At 49.1% G+C, this 18,263-nt stretch overlaps 1 protein-coding gene across 1 annotated transcript; it reads left to right on the top strand.

Moving 5' to 3' along the window:
* Positions 1–8,610: 8,610 nt before the first annotated feature.
* LOC121073399 (lipase member M-like) lies at positions 8,611–16,228 on the top strand. Its single transcript, XM_040564241.1, has 10 exons — positions 8,611–8,722; positions 11,058–11,168; positions 11,505–11,622; positions 12,127–12,325; positions 12,458–12,567; positions 13,456–13,592; positions 14,143–14,289; positions 15,046–15,117; positions 15,548–15,613; positions 15,788–16,228. Exons 2-10 carry the CDS (start codon positions 11,067–11,069, stop codon positions 16,019–16,021), a joined length of 1,185 nt encoding a protein of 394 aa, XP_040420175.1. The 5' UTR covers positions 8,611–8,722; positions 11,058–11,066; the 3' UTR covers positions 16,022–16,228.
* The last annotated feature ends 2,035 nt before the right edge of the window (positions 16,229–18,263 follow it).

Genomic DNA, 18,263 nt, shown 5'->3' with positions numbered 1-18,263 from the left:
GCTTGGGGCAGGGTGGCTGGAAAGCTGTGCAGGGGAAAAGGACCTGGGGGTGTTGGTCAATGCTCGCCTGAACATGAGCCGGCAGCGTGCCCAGGTGGCCAAGAAGGCCAACGGCATCCTGGCTTGTATCAGGACTAGTGCAGCCAGCAGGACCAGGGAGGTGATCGTCCTCCTGTACTCTGCTCTGGTGAGGCCACACCTCGAGAACTGTGTTCAGCTTTGGGCCCCTCAGTACAAGAAGGCCATCGAGGCCCTGGAGCGTGTCCAGAGAAGGGCTACGAAGCTGGTGAAGGGCCTGGCACACAGGTCCTGAGAGGAGCGGCTGAGGCCACTGGGGTTGTTTGGTCTGGAGAAGAGGAGGCTCAGGGGAGGCCTCATTGCTCGCTGCAACTACCTGAAAGGAAGCTGTGGGGAGCTGGGGGTCGTCCTCTTCTCACAGATAACTAGTGATAGGACTAGAGGGAATGGCCTCAAGTTGCACCAGGGGAGGTTCAGGTTGGAAATCAGGAGACATTTCTTCTCAGAGAGAGTGATTATGCATTGGGATGGGTTGCCCAGGGAGGTGGTGGAGTCACCGTCCCTTGGGGTGTTTAGGAAAGGTTGGACCAGATGATCTTGGAGGTCTTTTCCAACCTTAATGATTCTGTGATTCTATGATTCTCTGATTATTAACCGTAATGCCACCAGCTACACTTGTGCTGCTTCAGCTGGGTCAGTGGTATGCATTCACTGTGCTCATCACAATGTAGTATGTTCTGCTATTATTTCAATAGCACTGAGCAGCAGTGGATGGGGAGGAGCATGGAGGCCTGTGCCCCAGACTGCAGTCTGGTGAGTTCAGGTATCACTTGAAAGCTCAGTAGAGGTGCAGCAGAGGTTTCTGTGGCAAGCAAGATCTTTATCTGCAAGGATATGGAGCCTGCCTAGTAGCCCTCATCTGTGCTAGACTTTCTGTTGCACAAAGATCTGCTGCTGCAAGACACTTTCTATTTTCTAAGATGAAGACGAGGGCTTGAAGCTGCTTTATTTTAGGAAAGTGAGATGTACTCTTTCAGTGACAGCAGCACAAAACACCATCACCATGTGCTGGAAGAATCTGCAAAGTCCTCATTTATGCTTCAGGCCCTCAGCAACATGCTGCAGCTGTAAAGTTGGCCCTGATGTGAGCTGGGGTCAGTCCACAGACCTCCAGAGTCTGCTGCCACCCAGCACTGCCACTATGCCTTGGTTGACTCTGCATTTCTTCTCTTTGCAGCTGTGGAGGAGTGAGAGGGGAAGAAATAAGCTCCTCTATAGTTCCCTCCTTGTTTTCTAGCTGGTTATGAAGCTTATTTTTGCTCCTTTTGAAGAACATCAGGAGAGGCTTTTCTGTACTGTTGAGTTTAATTTAACAAAAAGCTCGAGTTCATTTTTTTCCTGGTTTGTTAGCAGTAGAGTGTGAAGTCCACTACTGGAAACAAACAAACAAAAAACAAAAACAGAGCACCTCTGCGACTGGATTGCTGTCCTCCTTTGTCACCAGAGAGAGAAGCAAGGGTTTGTGCAATTCCATTGATATATGCCTAACCCCCATCATCCGCTCTCTCTGAAGCTATTTTGTAAAGCATTGCAGGATGGCAGCTGGGCAGAAGCATGGCATTAACTTCGAGGACTGACTGATGCTGGGCTGCGGAGTGGTGGAGCAACCCCCTGAGTGTCCTCAGGTCCCTCCATATTTTTCAGCACTTTCTTGGTGAGGGAAAGCACACCTTGACTTTGGCTTTGGTTTTGTTGATTAATGGCCATGCACATGCTGGTTGTTTGCTCACCATCCTCTGAGCCAAAAGCTAGTCTTATTCTCCACTGATGTTCACACTCTGCATCCTTTTATAGCTTGGCTTCACTATAAAACACAGCTCTGTCTTTATGTGAGGGGCAGCTCGAGGAGAAAGAGTTTCTGGACACAGGCTGCTGGAGAACAAAAGGGTCAATCCTGTTCCTGAGATCTGTGGGGACCACAGTCCCACAAGCAACACATTGCAGGGCCACAGCAGGGTTGCCTCTGCTTGTACAAAACATGTGTCCTCTCTCTTCAGGGGAGCAGCAAGGCCTGGGGAAGCCTCATCCACGCCTGGGAGCCACCAAGCCTGTCCATAGCATAAGACTGGATTAGTATCGGACCCTCGAGCCATGGTGGTGGGGAAGGCTGTCATGCCACATCTGCTGGTGGAGGTTGTCTCCAACGCTGGAGGTGCTGGGGGGATGGCTCTGTGCTGGGACAAGGCTGGGAGCTGGGTTTGAGCGAGTGCTTTGGTCTTTGAACAGCAACCAAATGCAAAAGCTGTTTTTAGCCCATCAGTATGTAGCAGGCAAGGTAATTCCTAGGCTTGGGCTCTTCTCATTGCTTCTGACATCTGCCAGCGAGGGAGCTGTGCTCCTGCTGGTGGTCCTCAGGTGTAGCTCTTCACACCCCAGCCACAGCCCTGCATCTCAGAACCATTCCCAGTGGTCCAAACCCAATCCGTATGCACCAGGGACGAGTGTTTTATTTATTTATTTATTTGTTTATTTGTTTATTTGTTTATTTATTTATTTATTTTTCCAGCAGAAAACAGCATGAAGTGCCATCCACAGCTGCCTTCTCACAATCTGTTGGGTGGCACACCCACGGCCAGCAGTGTTAATGGACCCTAGATAAAGGGTCTCCAAACACAATTTTGCTACCGGGGCTCACAGTCTCCTGGAAGAGCAAGCCATGGATGGCTGGCTTGAAAAGGAGATGAACTGCTTGTCGGTCATGTGCCAAAAGCCTTGGGGTCCCCAGGGAGCAAGGGAGGGCTGTGAAGGGCTCTGGAGGCAGGGGGAGAGATCCATGAGCATCACGAGAGGGCTGGTCTCATCACGGTCTTGGCTGTGCCATGGCCATGGTCTGAGCTGCCCAGAGACCAGGGACTGGGGCAGCTTTCTGGGGCCTGAAGTTTCCAGGGTTCCCAGAGGCCCTTCTCAACGGCCAAGCTGCCAAGGGCAGCTGGTTCCTGTAGGTGAAAGCTACTGGTTGTTCCTCACCAGCATCTCACTTGAACGTTTGACTGCTGATCCATCATAGATGTCAAGCTACTGTGACCTCCTCTTTCTTGGATGCCACTCTTGTTTCTGGAACAAAATAAGGAAGCAGCCTGTGGACCTGGTGCTACAGCATCTTACTGGGATAGACAGGTTGTGATGGTCCCTTGCTGGACCAGTGGGTTGGTGAAAGGGGCCTCCCTGCCCTGTGCAGGAGACTTCTGGAGACATCTGAAGGTTTGTCTTTGGGCTGAAGTGCAGCCAGTGTCACCTGCTCTAGCTGTAGGAAGGCTGTGATATAGGAGCAGTGCTGGAAGCAAGCATGCCCAGTGGTCTCTGCATTACTGCTGGGTCTCTGTGTGCTGTGATGAGCTCTTGAAAAGCTTCATCATGCATAATGAAGCATGGTCCATGCACAGAGGACATGAGATTCTGGAATGATGCCTTCAGTGATGTCGAAATTGGGTCTCAGCAGACACGGACACCTGAATGTAGCTACTGGGCAGATGTGGCTGCCCTGTGGGTTTGGGGGAGCAGTGAGGTCTTTTGAACTACCTAAAACACCACTGGACGTCGGAGGGTTTGCAGAGCCACATGCAGCCACACCCAGCATTACTCATGTTATATGTTTGAAGGAAGTCATGCCTGCAATTTATGGAGTAAGGAGGGGACAAAACTTTATGTTGTCTCAGCACCAAGTACTTCAAACTTCTTGGGCACAATTGGGGCACTACATGAGGCCTTGTAGCTGCAGAAGAGCTCAGGAGAAGAGGCAGATATGACACCCAAGAAGTTCACAGGTAATGCATTCACTTTGACCTCGAAGCCCTTCCCTCCTTTGCTTCACTTCACCAGGCTGCCCAGAGGTAAAGCAGCATCCCTGGTTCTGTCCCTCCGGATGATGCCTGGATGGGGAATGGTGAGTCTAGAGGACAGCCAGACATTTCTGCTGAGCAGGAGGAGCTTGGGGAGTTCTGGTGCTCAGATACATGCCTTGCTTCATGTAGGAAGCTGCTGCAGGACTCTGCTTCATGGAGCTGGGTGGCTCAGCAGAGCAGTCCTGGCTGCCCAGTACTGTCCCCACCTTGCAAAGCTCCTGACCCTGTGGGATTAGTCCCACCAAAGTCTCTGCTCAGGAGGCTTCCTCATCAACAGTCTTCTGTGGTCAGACTGTGTGTGTGTCAATCATGAGGTGCGACATTTTTCCTGCTGCTCTTTGCTCTTTCTGATACAGACGTGGGTTAAGTTGGACAGACCCTAGGAGGTCTCTGGTCTCTACCTAGTCTCAAAGCAGGGCAATTTTCCAGCCAGACCAGGCTGCTCAGTACTTTGTCCTGCCTAGTTCAGAGCATCTCCACAGACGGACATCCCACCAACACTTTGGGCACCTGTTCTATTGCTTAATTACACTTACAAGATTTTTTTTCCCTGACATCTGCTGCATTGCAAGACCTTTCACCAACTGTTGATCTTACTCTGCAGGTCACTGAACAAGAGAGGACTTATTATGTTGGCCTTTCTTGGGACAACACTTTAGGAGTGTTGAGACAGGAAATACCATTCATGTAACACTGTAGGGCCATTAGAAGTCATTAGAATGTCTGCTCCATACATAAGCAGCTTGCCCCAAATGGGAAGCTGTTACGAAAGTTTCCCCTTCTTGACAACCAGTAATATCTTGCATGTCTTCTGCTCTAGCAATTGCATGCCAGTGGCTTTCCCTGCCACTTCTTAACCTTTTACTTGTATTTATGTTCTTTCTTGGATACCTGTGGTTAAGGCTGTCAGTGCATGGTAACATCATACTGCATAAAAGGAGCCTTGGATCATCAAGTTGATAATGAAATACCTACTTAATTCCATGGCACTTCTCAGCATGGTTTTCACTCTTTTCTTGTATGTGTTTGTAGGTGCTTAAGTTCCTGAAAATATTTTATACTTCTTAGACTTCTTTGGGTTTCATTGCATTTTCTTCAGTACCCCAGGTGACTCAAAAACAAAACAAAACAAAACAACAAAACAAACAAAACAAAGAACAACAAGACAAAATAAAAAGAAATACACAAACCCCAACTATTTTTGCACTCTATCCTCTCTATGTTCTTCAAAACACTACAGCTCCTCTGCTACATGCTATATCCACCAAAAGCATTGCAGATACTCTGTTTTCCACAACATACTCTGGTTTGCACAAGCCAATTAGAAGAGTTTGCAGGTAAATGAATGCTGCCCTTTGGATTGCTTGGATTGTGCTGTCAGCCCTGGATCTGAGTCCTGACATTTGTGCTCAATAAAATGCCATGTGAGTGGTTTTAGCTTCCCACTGAGATACCAAATCAGCCCTCTTCCTCCAGGACCTCAGCTGGGTGTGGGGAAAAGGACCTGTCATTAAACAAATCTCTTACAAAGTGCCACATCCTGCTCTTGCATGTGTGTTTCAATTTAGGAAAACAAACAAAAAATAATCCCATTGGTGAAAACCACAATAAACATAGGTACATCCAAAACAGAGGTATTTCATGCTGACAGAGAAAAATACACTAAGAAAAACTGTTATCACTGGTGATACCACCCCAAAAAAGTTAGGGGCACTTTGTGCCCTGTTCTATCTTCCTCTGTGCTAGATGGTCACTACTTGAACTCCTTCAGCGAAGGTGACAATGTCCTTCCAGACCTGTGGATCAGGTTGGCCCATGGAAAACTCGGGCAGGAGATCTCTGTGGTCTGCAGTCATGTCCTCAGAGCAAGCTGGAGCAAGAGCAAAACTAGCTGTTCGGATAGCATTGAACAAACATATCAATCATTAAGGCGGAGATCCTCCTGCTCTATGGGAAAGGGTTGCTCAGTTTCCCAGGGAGGATGAGGGGGGGGTTGTGCTGTCACCCAGTTTCAACAAGAAATAAGCTTCCGTGGGGTGGAAACTCCAGTCAAAACCAAGCTGCCATTGCGTGTGTGATACAGCTACATCTTCAGCGAGGACAGGTTGTGGTGTCTATTTTTGTCCTTCAAGGTTTCTCCCATATCTTTGCTACCCAACCAGCTATTAGTGACTTGGAGATCTCTCATCAGCCTTCGCTGAGATACCTGTTTCCTGACCAAGCCTTTCCAGCACTCCCGTGTTGAGGAGGACCCACTGATGACAACATAGTTCTATGGTCTCTGCCCTCCTGGCTCTGTACCTCAGCACTTGCCCTGTGCACAAAAGCTTTTTCCTACCACTTCTAAGACTTGCTTTACACTCTGTGAAGAGGGGGAAGCTGTTATGGTCTTTCTGGGGCTGTGCTCCCCAGGATAGGCTCAGCCTTGCGGATTGCCAGGACAGTCCCCTGCCATGTCCTTCCTCTAAAATCTCTGTTCTTGGCAGCTCCTTGGCTCTCATGTGGAGTGCATCAGGGCTCCTAGCTGTAGGGAAGAGCAAGCTGCTCAGGCAAACTTGCAGGCAATGGTTTGCAATAGATCTATCACTTCTTGTCTGGCCACAGAAGTCCGGTTTGCTTTCCAAAGCAATGACCTTGAATAACCTCCTGATACAAATTTTGCCATTTAACACTGATGAGTCAGAACTCAGAGAAAAGCTTGTGTAGGACAGGAAAGATGAAATGGGAAAAGAGCAGTTGCAGGGTAACTGGGACAAATCAAAGCCTTCAAAAGCTCAGGACTGTGTATCGCTGAGCCAGTACATAAAACATGCTTGTCTCTTTGCGGTGAGCAGAGCAGAACATGAAAGGGACCTTCTCTGGTCAGGCAGGTTTGGCTCTGGAAATAATGCAGCCTGACTTGGGTATCAAATGGCCGTGCTGTGAAATGAGCAGGTTCAAATTTAGTCCTGGTCTGAGCTTTCTTCTAACCCAGATGAGACATTGCAACACAAGCTCTAGACTTGAAGCTCACTGTAAGGGACCTGAACTTCTAGTTGTTCTGAGGAGGCATAACATTGGCCAAACACAGATGTTGCTTGTTCAGACGAAGTTGAAGTCCCCAGTCAGGCTGGTGGTTCCTAGAACTTGCACAAGCTGCAGGCAGGAGGAACCCTTCTCACTTAATGTCTTTGCTGCCATTAAAGACACAACAAAAAACAGTTCAAAAACCAGGGCACATCAGCATGTCCAGGGCAGACATGTCTCCAGCAGTGGCTGGCAGTGGCTGGCAGTAAATACCTAGGTAGGGTATGAGCAAGGTAGTGGCACAGAGGGAAGGCTTTCAAACGTCACAGTGACTATTTTTAGCTCTTATTTGACTTCACATAAAATGAAATGAAAATCCAAATCTGACAGTGACTGGATTTTGCCATGCCAAATGGGTGGGTTGTCTACCACCCTTGGCCAAAGCAGTTCCCAGAAGAAGACCCATGGTGGTCTCTCCATCTTTGATTCAGAAATAAAGCTGCAGAGGTTGGTGGACAAAGCAGAATGCAACCCTGGTCCCATCTCAGAGAGCAGAAATGTTCATGCTGGGCAGCTGCTTCTGCACCAGGGAAAGGTCTCAAGGAGGTCTGTGCAGAAGAGGGGGTCTCAACCTTACAGCAAGCTCTTGCGGATCTATTGGATGAAGCAAGGAAGGGAGGATCTGGGCCATGAACTTCTGGAGCTCCCATGCTGACTGTCCTGCTTTCCCCAGCTGTTGGAAAGTGGAAGATGTCCAATATATCAACTATGAGAAAGATGGAAGAAATGCCCCAAAGTGGGACCCCAGTACTGCAATCTTAGTGAGCACTGCATGAGAAAAACGCAGTGTAGACCAGGAACCGTTAATGCACTAATTGCTGGCTCAGGGATGACTATCCCTTGTGCCAGTCTGGTTATGCTTGTTTTCCTCCACCTGTTTTTTGCCTGGATGATGCTCTGCACTCACACAGGTCCACCTCAGCCAGAGCCATGGCTTCTGGTGACAGTCCTGCTGCGAGTGGGAGGCTGGGCTGTAGACCCCAGAGTTTCTGTCCTGCCACCATTGCTCCCCTGGCAGGAGGAGTGGTGGTAAGATTGGAAGATGTGTGGTTGTAGGGGCCTGTGAATGCAGAGCTATCACAGAAGGCTGATGGTTGTGCCAGCCCCCATGAGATTTGCTTTGCAATCTGGATTTCCATGCCAATAAAAATCAGACTGTCAGTGCTGCGTGAAGCTGGTATTCCTCCTTCCCTGGGTGAGCCTCTGTCTCTTCCCTTTTAACCCAGGCATGGTTGCGTCACCTTCTCTAGGTAATGTGGTTGTCCCTATGCCTGCTGAGGGCATGCAGAGCTGACACGCATTGCTAGTGAGTGCATGCAACAGGAAAGCCAAGTATGAGCAGCTGGTGACCTCTTCCAACCCCAGAGCACATTCATTGCCCTTTGGATTACAGATGAGGTGGCTGGAATATCCATGAGGAGGTATGCCAAAAATGCAATTCCCAATTGCAGGGTGCCACAAGGCCTGGGTGTTCCTGATGATGTGATTGTTACCCAACAGCTTGTTATCTGCCTTCAAGATGTGGTGCTTTGCTACTGCTCCCTGAGGTTTAGGACACTTGTGTCTGACTCACAGGGCTGGAGAGGAAGAGAGGGTGGTGTATTTGGAACAAGATTGGTCTTTCAGGTGCTTGATGGACAAGTCCCAGCCTCTCTGTTCCTCTTTATAAGCCAAGACGACCAGTTGTCTTGGTGCCGCTGTCCCTCCTGACTGCACAGACGGGCCTGGAGCAGAAGGTCAGGTTGATCTGTAACATCTATTCTCCTTCTAGCCCAGGCTATTGCTGGAAGAAATGTTCCTGACTGAGTCATAAGGCTTTGTTTATAGCTCTGGCTGTTCATTTCTGCTTCTAGAGACACACATGGCTTTTTGGTGATCATAACAGTTAAAGTTTCCTTTGTAGAGTCTGCTTTGCAATTCTGCATCTGAAGTCTTTGGGTTTTGTGAGCATGAGCTTTGGTGCTTCCCCGTGAGCTTAGGAGCAATGCAAGTCCTCATGGACTTGCTGACCTCTTGGTCAGACTGTTGGGCTCTTGTCAAGTGTGTTGTCGTGCTCTGGTAGGTACTTTGGCTTGGTGGTTGGGGGCAAATGCTGGCAGGACCCACAGACGAGTTGATGGATTCATAACACCCAGGGTCTGAGCCTGGGGGTGCTATCATGTGATGTGGAAGCTCCAATTAGATGAAGTCCTCTTGCTAGGACTTCTTCTGGGGCAGGAGCAGGGGATGCTCTGCTGCAGGCTGGCTCTGGACTGTGCTGGGTAGCTAGGGAATTTTCCAGAGTCATGGATGCAACTTGGATAACTTGTGCGCTCCCAAGGCTTGGGTGCAGGAGGTGGAGACTGTCGTTTTGTTTGGTCTGTATGTTATCTTACCCTATTAATGCTTGCTGAATGCCATAGGTATGTGACTAATCCCCTTCCTTCCTCCTTTGCCACAGAGGCTTTACTCTCTTGAGGTACCAGGACAAGTTGCCTTGATAAACGGCTGAGTGCCAGTGATCTCACTGACATGTGCGGGCTTTGTGGCAGAGCCTGTTCCAGGTCTGAGCTATTGAGTTGTGCCACCATAATACCTGGATGACATTGGCTTGGGCAGCAGAGCCTTCAGTTATGGTGGTGTCTTCCAAGAAATATGGGAAATCTTAGTGCTTCTTCCTGCTGCCAGAGCCCACTGCTCAGGAGCTGGGCAAGGGGGTGGTAGGTGGAGGAAATCCTCATCACAAAATGTTCAGGGTTGTAAGCTGGCCACGAGCCATGGAAACCATAGACCTGTGGTTTGTCCAGCCCAGCCTTGAAAACCAAGGTGTAGAACCTTCCTCCTCTGCTGCCCGGTGTCTCGGGGCAGCCCCCACCTCCCACTTCCTTGTGTCCAGTCTGAAACTCCCTAGTGGCTGTCTGCTTCTTTTGCTCCTCTTTACATCATCTACCTCTTTTCTGGCCAAACTCAAACCAGTTGGCCAAAAGCAGTACTGTGCTCACAGCTCTTCTGTACCAGAAAGGGACCACTTCTGACAAGCAGGTTATCTCAGCACAGCATTTCTGAAGCAGCTTTGTTGGTCTTTGACAGTTTTTGCCATCTCAATGTCAATGACTACAGACAGAACATCATTGTTTAAAGATATGTCAAGGGATGTCGCAGTACATCAAACTCACCGGACAAGGGATAGGCACTCAGTCTCACTCACTACCAAACTGGGTCACATTTTATTTTTATATATATACCCCACAAAATACTGGAATACAAACAATGCTGCCCACCTCAGCTGTTTCCTATGTGGCACGTGCAGCAGGAAAATGCAATTGGTATGAGAACTCACGGTGAGTTTTGCGACAGGACAATAGTGCTGGGAAGCATATTGTTATGACTGGCTTAGGGAGGACATGTGTGGCATCTGCTAATTCCTATGCAGGCCAAGCTTCTCAGTCCCTTGTAATCCACGCTGCTTGTCGAGGTGGTTATTTCAGTAATATGAGTTGTCTCTGATGCCCTCAGGCATGGCCTCCAATGTCTCTCCTGAGTCAATGTACACCTGGGCCAGGTGAGAATAAGGCCACTGTAATCCATCCCTCCATTCTCCTCTCCCTCCCATCCTTCCTTCAGTCCTGTCCTGAAGTCCTCTGGGCTGCTGTAGGAGCATCTGGAGATGAGCTATCAACCACAATGGTGGTTGCTTTTTTTTTTCCACTAAAAAGGTTGTGAGGCATCGGATCAGGCTGCCTGTGGAAGTGGTTGAGTTCCCATCCCTGAAGGTCTTCAAAAATGTGTGGCTGTGGTGCTTAGTTACATGGTTAAACGGTGGACTTGGCAGTGCTAGGTTAAAGGTTGGGCTAGATGACCTTAGAAGTCTTTTCCAACCTAAATGATTCTATGATATAAGGCAGGGACAGAACAGAGGAGCTAGTAGGGTCAGCAAGAGTTGCTTGGTGGGGGGGGCTTCTGACTGCAGGGTGGGGTGGGAAGCATTAGGACATGCCAAGAAGCAACGCTGACATAGTAAGACACCACAGGACGGTGTGGGTTAGTGCCTCCAGCTCCTGGCCTGCTCACACCAGCCCTGTTATCCCCCAGAGTGGCGAGATGTGGTTGCTGCTGATGGCCCTGGGCCTGGCCCAGGGGCTGTGTGCCGCCGCCCCGCATGGAGGAGTGAGCCGCAACAACCCCGAGCAGTTCATGAACATCGTAAGTGCTGCAGGGCAGAGTCCTCCCCAAGGAACCTGCCAGCCTCTCCCCATTCCTTGCCCGCTGTCAGCACCCAGGGGACAGTGGTGGGGAGGGCACAGGAACCAAGTTTTCCCTATTTTTCTATTGGTGTCACTCACTTCATGCTCTCAGCCTGAAATCGGCCACTCTGGCCTTCCTCTGGTGTAGACGGGCCTCCAGGTCTTGCATGTGCATGTGAAGGTGACACCAGACAGCATGGTGGCTCTGGGTCAGGCTCAGGGCAGATGCAGCATGTCTGGATGACCTGATGGACACCAGCAGGTCTCCTTTCCCATCGGCCTTCTGTCCCTGCAGAGCCAGAAGATCCGTTTCCAGGGGTACCCCAGTGAGGAGTATGATGTGCTGACTGACGATGGCTATTTCCTCAGTGTGAACCGAATTCCCCACGGCAAAGGAGATGCTGGGGACTCAGGTGGGCTCAGTTTCACCAAGTGTGGAGTGGAGTTATGACCCTGCTCAGAGGCAGGGCAGTGTCCAAGAGGAAATCAGTGGAAGCACCCACACCTTTAGAGATGGTTTTGGCAGCCAAGAGCAAAGAGAAGTTTTTGGTGAGTGCTGTTGGGGAGGAAGCAGCCGTGAGCTCTCCCTGGAGACACAAGGGACACATGTTTTGCTTGTGGCAGAGCTGTCCTGGATGGGACAACATGGCCCAATGAGCCCCACCACTAGCAGAAGGAGGGCCCCGGTGGCTCCTTCCCTTGGGCGAACCCATGGCCCTGGGTCAAGGTTTCCTTACAGCTCAGGGACAGGGATTGCAAAATGTTTCAGAGTGAAAAATCACCAGCAAATTATGGGGGAAGGGAATATTTAATACACAGCTTGCAGAAAATAATGCTCACTGAGGTGTGTAAGGACTTTTCCTTTCCATTTGGGAAGGGGTTTTCTTGTGTGAAGTACCCAGTTTCTTCTCCTTCAGGATCCAGGCCACCTGTGCTGGTAGTGCACGGGTTCAGTTTAGATGGTGGCGACTGGGTGGACAATCTCCCCAACAGCAGCCTGAGCTTCATCCTAGCAGATGCAGGTTATGACGTGTGGATTGGAAACTGCCGGGGGAACAGCTGGTCTCAGCGGCACCTGAACCTCTCTGTCAACCAGGAGGAGTTTTGGGACTTCAGGTGAGGAGGACCACAAGGACATGGCCAAGATGTGGGGCTGCCAGCACCACCCACCCTACATCCATGGGAGGCTGCGGACAGCTGGTGGATGGTAACTAGGCATCCCCTCCAGCTTCTCCCCTTGCTTCCCAGTTTCCACGAGATGGCCATGTACGATGTGCCAGCCATGGTGTCCTTCATTCTGCAGCACACCGCGCAGGAGAAGCTGTACTACATTGGCCACGCTCAGGGCAACTCTCTGGGTGAGTGGTGAGGAGGAGCCAGCTACGCGTGGGAGCTGTGTTGGCCCATGGCACACCCAGGTTGAAGGCAACCTTTGGGTCTGTGCTGGGTTCATTGCTGCCCTCGGGAGGAGCTTTAGATCAGGCAGATTGGGTCTTTTCTGCCACTGCATGTTCACACCAGGCTCTGGCTGGTGGGGATCTCCAGGGTTCTGCCACCCCTCAGGTCCCCCCATGCCTTCAAAACTAAACTAAAACTTTAAACTAAAAGAGGGTAGGTTTAGATTAGACATTAGGAAGAAATTATTTACTCTGAGGTTGGTGAAGCACTGACACAGACTGTCCAGAGAAGCTGTGAATGGCCTAACCCTGGAAATGCTCAAGACCAGGCTGGATGGGGCTTTGGGCAGCCAGGGCAGGTGGGAGGTGTCCCTGTGCATGGCAGGGGGCTGGAACCAGATGAGCTGTAAAGCCCTTTCCAACCTAAACCATTCTGCGATTTTATGATTCTATGATTCAAGAGGTTTAACTTCAGCCACAGCTGAGGAGAGCCAAGGTGAACTTACCTAAACTTCTTAGTGAAGGAGAAACACTAACGGCAAGCTACAACCAGCAAAGAACTTTTTACATTTTATGTCTTACCCTTGCTTCAGATATGCTCCCCTTTCCCTTCCCTCACAGCAGAAGTTCACTTTTCCAGAGGAAGAGGTCTTTCCCCACCCAGCCCAGCTCTGAGCTGCTAGTCAAACCAAGGAGCCACCACCTCCTTCTGTAAGCTTATTTTCTAGAAAAAAAAAAAATACATTCAGTCACACATCAGAGATTTCCTCAGTCAGACTGGGCACTGGGACATATGCTGCATCAGTGTTGTTGCTGTTGGGGTTACTGTGAACGCTTGCTGTTTTTCAGGTTTCATAGCATTTTCAAGCATGCCACAGCTGGCTCAGAAAATCAAAGTGTTCTTTGCCTTGGCTCCTCTTTACACCTTTCATCATGCTAAAGGTCCTGTGTTAAAGATAGCATTTTTACCAGACATAGTGCTGAAGGTATGCAAATATTTTGTTGTGTTATTACCCTGTCTACTCCCAATGAATTAATGAAATTCAAGAACTTTCAGCAAGGCAAGTCACATTCTCTGTGTTTCAGTGGCTCTCCAGCCATTGTGCACTGAGCCCATGCCTGCACCAGATCTTGAAGAGGTGTGTGGAGAGATGAGAAAGAAGATCCCAGACAGCTGGGATGTCCCTCTCTTTCCAGTTTAGGACGGCCACATTTCACTCTAAAACATCATTACCCGTCCATCATTACTGTTTATAAACAGAGGTGACAGACCAGTTACATGAGTCTGGCTATCCCAGGCAGACCGCAGCTAGGCTGAGCTTTTGAAGTTGGTACATCTGAAGCGGTACACCAAGACGATGGGGACAACAGCATGGGGTGGAAAGGACAGTGATGTATTTATGCTGCTCTGAGACCCAGGTGTGACTCTGGGTCAACCGTATTCAGGAGTTACTTGTCAGTGCTGGCTGGGGACAGGCAGTTCCTGTGAAGAGGGGTACAGGACACACAGTGACCTGTTTCCTTGTGCTCTTGCAGACAATATTTGGAACAAAACAACTGACCCTGGTGGGAAGGGAGGAAAGAGCCATACTTGCCAAGACATGCAGCAACCTGCTAACAGCTGAAGTTTGTGAAAATGAAATATTCCTTATTGGTGGATACAATAAGAAGAACTTGAACATGGTAGGTATATTAGCTCTTCCAGGTCACAGTGACCCACACTTGTAATTTCCAATTTCCATGAACTTTTCCTAGACGCGTGGAAATACCTAATGAGCTACAAAAAATAAGGCTTCTTCATGCCTGGAGAGTGCTGGTAGGTACTTCTTCCCCAGCCTGCTCTGGGTACAAGTGTTTTACCTGGATGCTGTTGGGTAAATATGCTCTGCATGGGAAAGTGGAGAGATGATGGCATGGGAAGGTAGTATCAATTACCGATCAAAATGTCTCTCCTGATGTAAGATGAACCTATGTTTGAATGCATGATCTGCATAGTTAGCAATACAAGAATAAGGAATAAGTATAAAACCCCCAAAAATGAAGGTGCAAAAATCACTGTTCAAGGCAGTGGGTATTTGGGGGTATTTCAGCGGCATTCCCTGGGTTGGGATGTTAAACCTAAGAAATGCTGCTGTGGGTAACAATCACTTGTGGACTTGTCTGCAAAGGTAAGGTAACTCCTGCCTTATTTTCTGCTGACTTGTGACCATGCAACAAGTCTGAAGAAAAAAAAATTGACTGTACCAGTTGCATTTCCATTTTAAAGAGATGGTTAAATGATATACCTTTAAAAGCTACTCTTAGCTCTGAATAGAATATAGCTGCTTTTGCATATAAAAAATTACATTGCAGTTATAAAACAGAATGATTTTTTTTTTTGGCCTAGACAGATTTTCATCATTCTCAAATCACTTAGAAAAAACTTTCTTTCTCCTGCAGAGCCGACTGGATGTATACCTAGCTCATTTTCCAGACTATACATCAGTAAAAACTCTTCTCCACTGGGGACAGGTAGGGACTCTGACTTTATGATGACTACAACCTATGATTTTTAATCTTTGAATATGATATTTTACAATGACCCTTCATTCACCCTGGAGACAGATAAGGTGGTAGAGTTGGACAAAGCCAATAAAATATATTTTGAAATTACTACACTGAAGTGTCCCAAAAGTCACAGATGCTAGCTGCTGCTTCAGGCTGGCCAAGGCAGGGCCACCCAGATACCTGCTCCAGTCCTGGGTAAGCACCCTGTGGAGGTGTTTTTTGGATGTTCTCTTTGCTTCAATATGTGGGGTGAGCACTAGCAAGTGCAAACCTGGACACCAGAGCTGTGCTGGGCAACCTCACCTGTCCCCTACAGCTGTCCTTTCCTTCTGGTGGGGCTGATCCAGGGCACCTGTTACCTGCACAGAGTTGACTCTTTGCTCTTGCCTTTCAGACTGCCAAAACTGGGGACTTCAAGCAGTTTGACTACAGGGAAAAGAATCAGGAGAAGTACAACCAGGTCAGTGGCACTTGCAGGAGGAGGAGGAGAGCATGAGGCTGGCTGACCGGGATGAGGGTTGCATCCTCCAGTGGCTGGTGTATCCAGAGTACACCAGGGTGCCCCAGACAGCACACCCCATCTAATAGCATTATTAGGGTCAGAGCTGTGAATAACTGGAGTGTTTCCCCCCAGACCACCCCACCCTTGTACAGGATAGAAGACATGACAGTGCCAACTGCCCTGTGGAGTGGTGGTGAGGACTGGGTGAATCCACCTGCAGAGACCCAGCGCTTGCTCCCCCGCATCACCAACATCATTCATCATGAGCATTTTCCTGACTGGAACCACTTTGACCACCACTGGGGCCAGGATGCACCACAGCGCATGTACAGGCAGATTGTTGCTCTGATGGAGAAAAATCCATGAATGTTCTACATGCTGCCCTGGGATGGAGAACCCATTTGTTCCCACAAGCTCAGGGGCATGAGTTTTGTGTGAAGTCTGCCACTCTCTTCTTCCCTTCTTAAAAATGTCTCCTATCACCCTATTCCACACAGATTTAATGGGCTAAATATAATTGTCTAATTTCTGCCTGTTTTCTGTGACTAGAGACTAAAATAAACTCTCATATCACAGCCTAACTCCAACTCTTTGCCTGGTGGGCATTGCCAGGTTTTGTCCAGAGAAGGGCAACGAAGCTGATGAGGGGTCTGGAGAACAAGTCTTACGAGGAGTGGCTGAGGGAGCTGGGATTGTTCAGCCTGGAAAAGAGGAGGCTCAGGGGAGACCTCATCGCTCACTATAGGTACCTTAAAGGAGGCTGTAGCGAGGTGGGGGTTGGTCTATTCTCCCACGTGCCTGGTGACAGGACGAGGGGGAATGGGCTCAAGTTGCACCAGGGGAGGTTTAGGTTGGATATTAGGAAGAACTTCTTTTCCAAAAGGGTTGTTAGGCATTGGAATGGGCTGCCCAGGGAAGTGGTTGAGTCACCATCCCTGCAGGTCTTTAAAAGATGTTTAGGTGTAGAGCTTAGTGATATGGTTTAGTGGAGGACTTGTCAGTGTTAGGTCAGAGGTTGGACTAAGTGATCTTGGAGGTCTCTTCCAACCTAGGTGATTCTGTGATTCTGTGATTCTGTGTTTGTATCCCACTGCTGGGCTGAGGTGTGCAGAAGACCCTAGATGCTTTTTTCATTTTCCCTTTTCCTGGCTCAAGACATTGACCTTCTGGGGACACACTGGGATCTGGCTGGCCCCAGACTTCCTGTCAACACATCTTCTCCCTTGGCTGCATTGTCCCCACAATGATCTGGAGAACTTGAGGAACACGCAACACTGATAAACATCCCTCCTCTTGCCAATGGGGAGTGTCTTCAGCCACAAAATCAACAGTCCCTTGCCATTTGTAATGCATTGCCATTATACGCGGTTTGATGAAAAGACATTTTGGGCTGAAATTTTACTCCAGAATTGAGCATGTACTTTGGAGTATGGGCTTATGTGAAAGAAGGGTGGCAAGTGACCTTGTCTATGGCTCTGGACAGACTGACGTGAGTTAGCACTGATTAAAGGAGAGGAATGTTTTTCCTGGAAGGAAGTGGAAGAAAACCAGAAAGGTAGATAGGCACCACAAGCCCAAGAGGTTGTGAAAGGGCAACATCTGGGCCTCAGCATTTGGCTAAGTCTTTTCTGGGAGATAACTCACCCAGAACAGTGTCCCACATCACCTCCTGGCAAAAATGGCAAAAACCCAGCAGTGTTTTCTAGGAGGCTGAATTTAACATGGCATGGAGTGTTGTCCAAGAATGTCATTATTTTCTTAACATGTATGTTGGAAATCTGTCTCCCTCTTTCTCTCTCCCTCCTCCTCTCTCCCTCTCTCTCTCCATCCATCCATCCATCCATCCATTCTATAGATCTATGTATCTACTTATCCATCCTAACCTCCTGTGCTGTGTGATACTCAGCCATGAAGCCTATCTAAGCTAAAGCTGTGTGGGAGGAGCACTGTGAACAGAAGGCAGGGATTGAAAAGAGAAATTATTTTCACAGAGGAAGAACCTGTGCGTGATAGATTCCCCAGATATTTTATACAACCTTGCTCTTGCTGGGCACTGTTTCTGCCCCAGGTTTTGCTGTGGGACCAGGGTAGGTGTCATTCTCCTCTCTGGCTGGCAGCCCCATAGTACTGAGAGGGCAGGACTTGCCCTTTCATGGGGCTCAAGGCAAGGGATCACCCAAATCATAGGTGGTTTCTGTACAACATTCTCAGACTGGCTGCTTGTCTCCCTGACACTGCACACCGTGTGACTGTGTGGAGATAGGAGAAAGTTCCCCTCTGATGCACCCTGGGGTCTTGGATCCTCAGCACCCACTTTTTGGTCCCTACAAAGTCTCCTTGCACCCCTCTCTTGCTCCCCCACAGTGGGTAGCATTTGCTGCGATTGCTGGCTGTGTCCTTCCTTCAGGCACCCTGAGCTGTGGCGGCTTGGCCCCGCTTGGCTCCGAGGACAGCCTGCCTGCCCAGGGATGTGCCCCCCAATTTTGCAGCTCCCTTCTGTCACGTTCCACCTGTGGGGAGGTGGGGAGAGTGACTCAGATTCGCAAATCCACTCAGTGCACACTAAGGTGAGATAACATTCAAGGTATGTGCATAGATATTAACTGTA

Source organism: Cygnus olor, chromosome 7 (genome assembly GCF_009769625.2).
Source record: "Cygnus olor isolate bCygOlo1 chromosome 7, bCygOlo1.pri.v2, whole genome shotgun sequence".
Taxonomy (NCBI): domain Eukaryota; kingdom Metazoa; phylum Chordata; class Aves; order Anseriformes; family Anatidae; genus Cygnus; species Cygnus olor.
Note: the sequence above shows the minus strand (reverse complement) of the source record. Positions and strands in the feature narration are given on the sequence as shown.

Coding starts and splice junctions, on each gene's coding strand:
- LOC121073399 (XM_040564241.1), top strand. CDS start 11,067: ATGTGGTTGCTGCTGATGGCCCTGGGCCTGGCCCAGGGGCTGTGTGCC. Junction 11,169..11,504: donor CCGAGCAGTTCATGAACATC/GTAAGTGCTGCA, acceptor CTGTCCCTGCAG/AGCCAGAAGATCCGTTTCCA. Junction 15,614..15,787: donor ATCAGGAGAAGTACAACCAG/GTCAGTGGCACT, acceptor GTTTCCCCCCAG/ACCACCCCACCCTTGTACAG.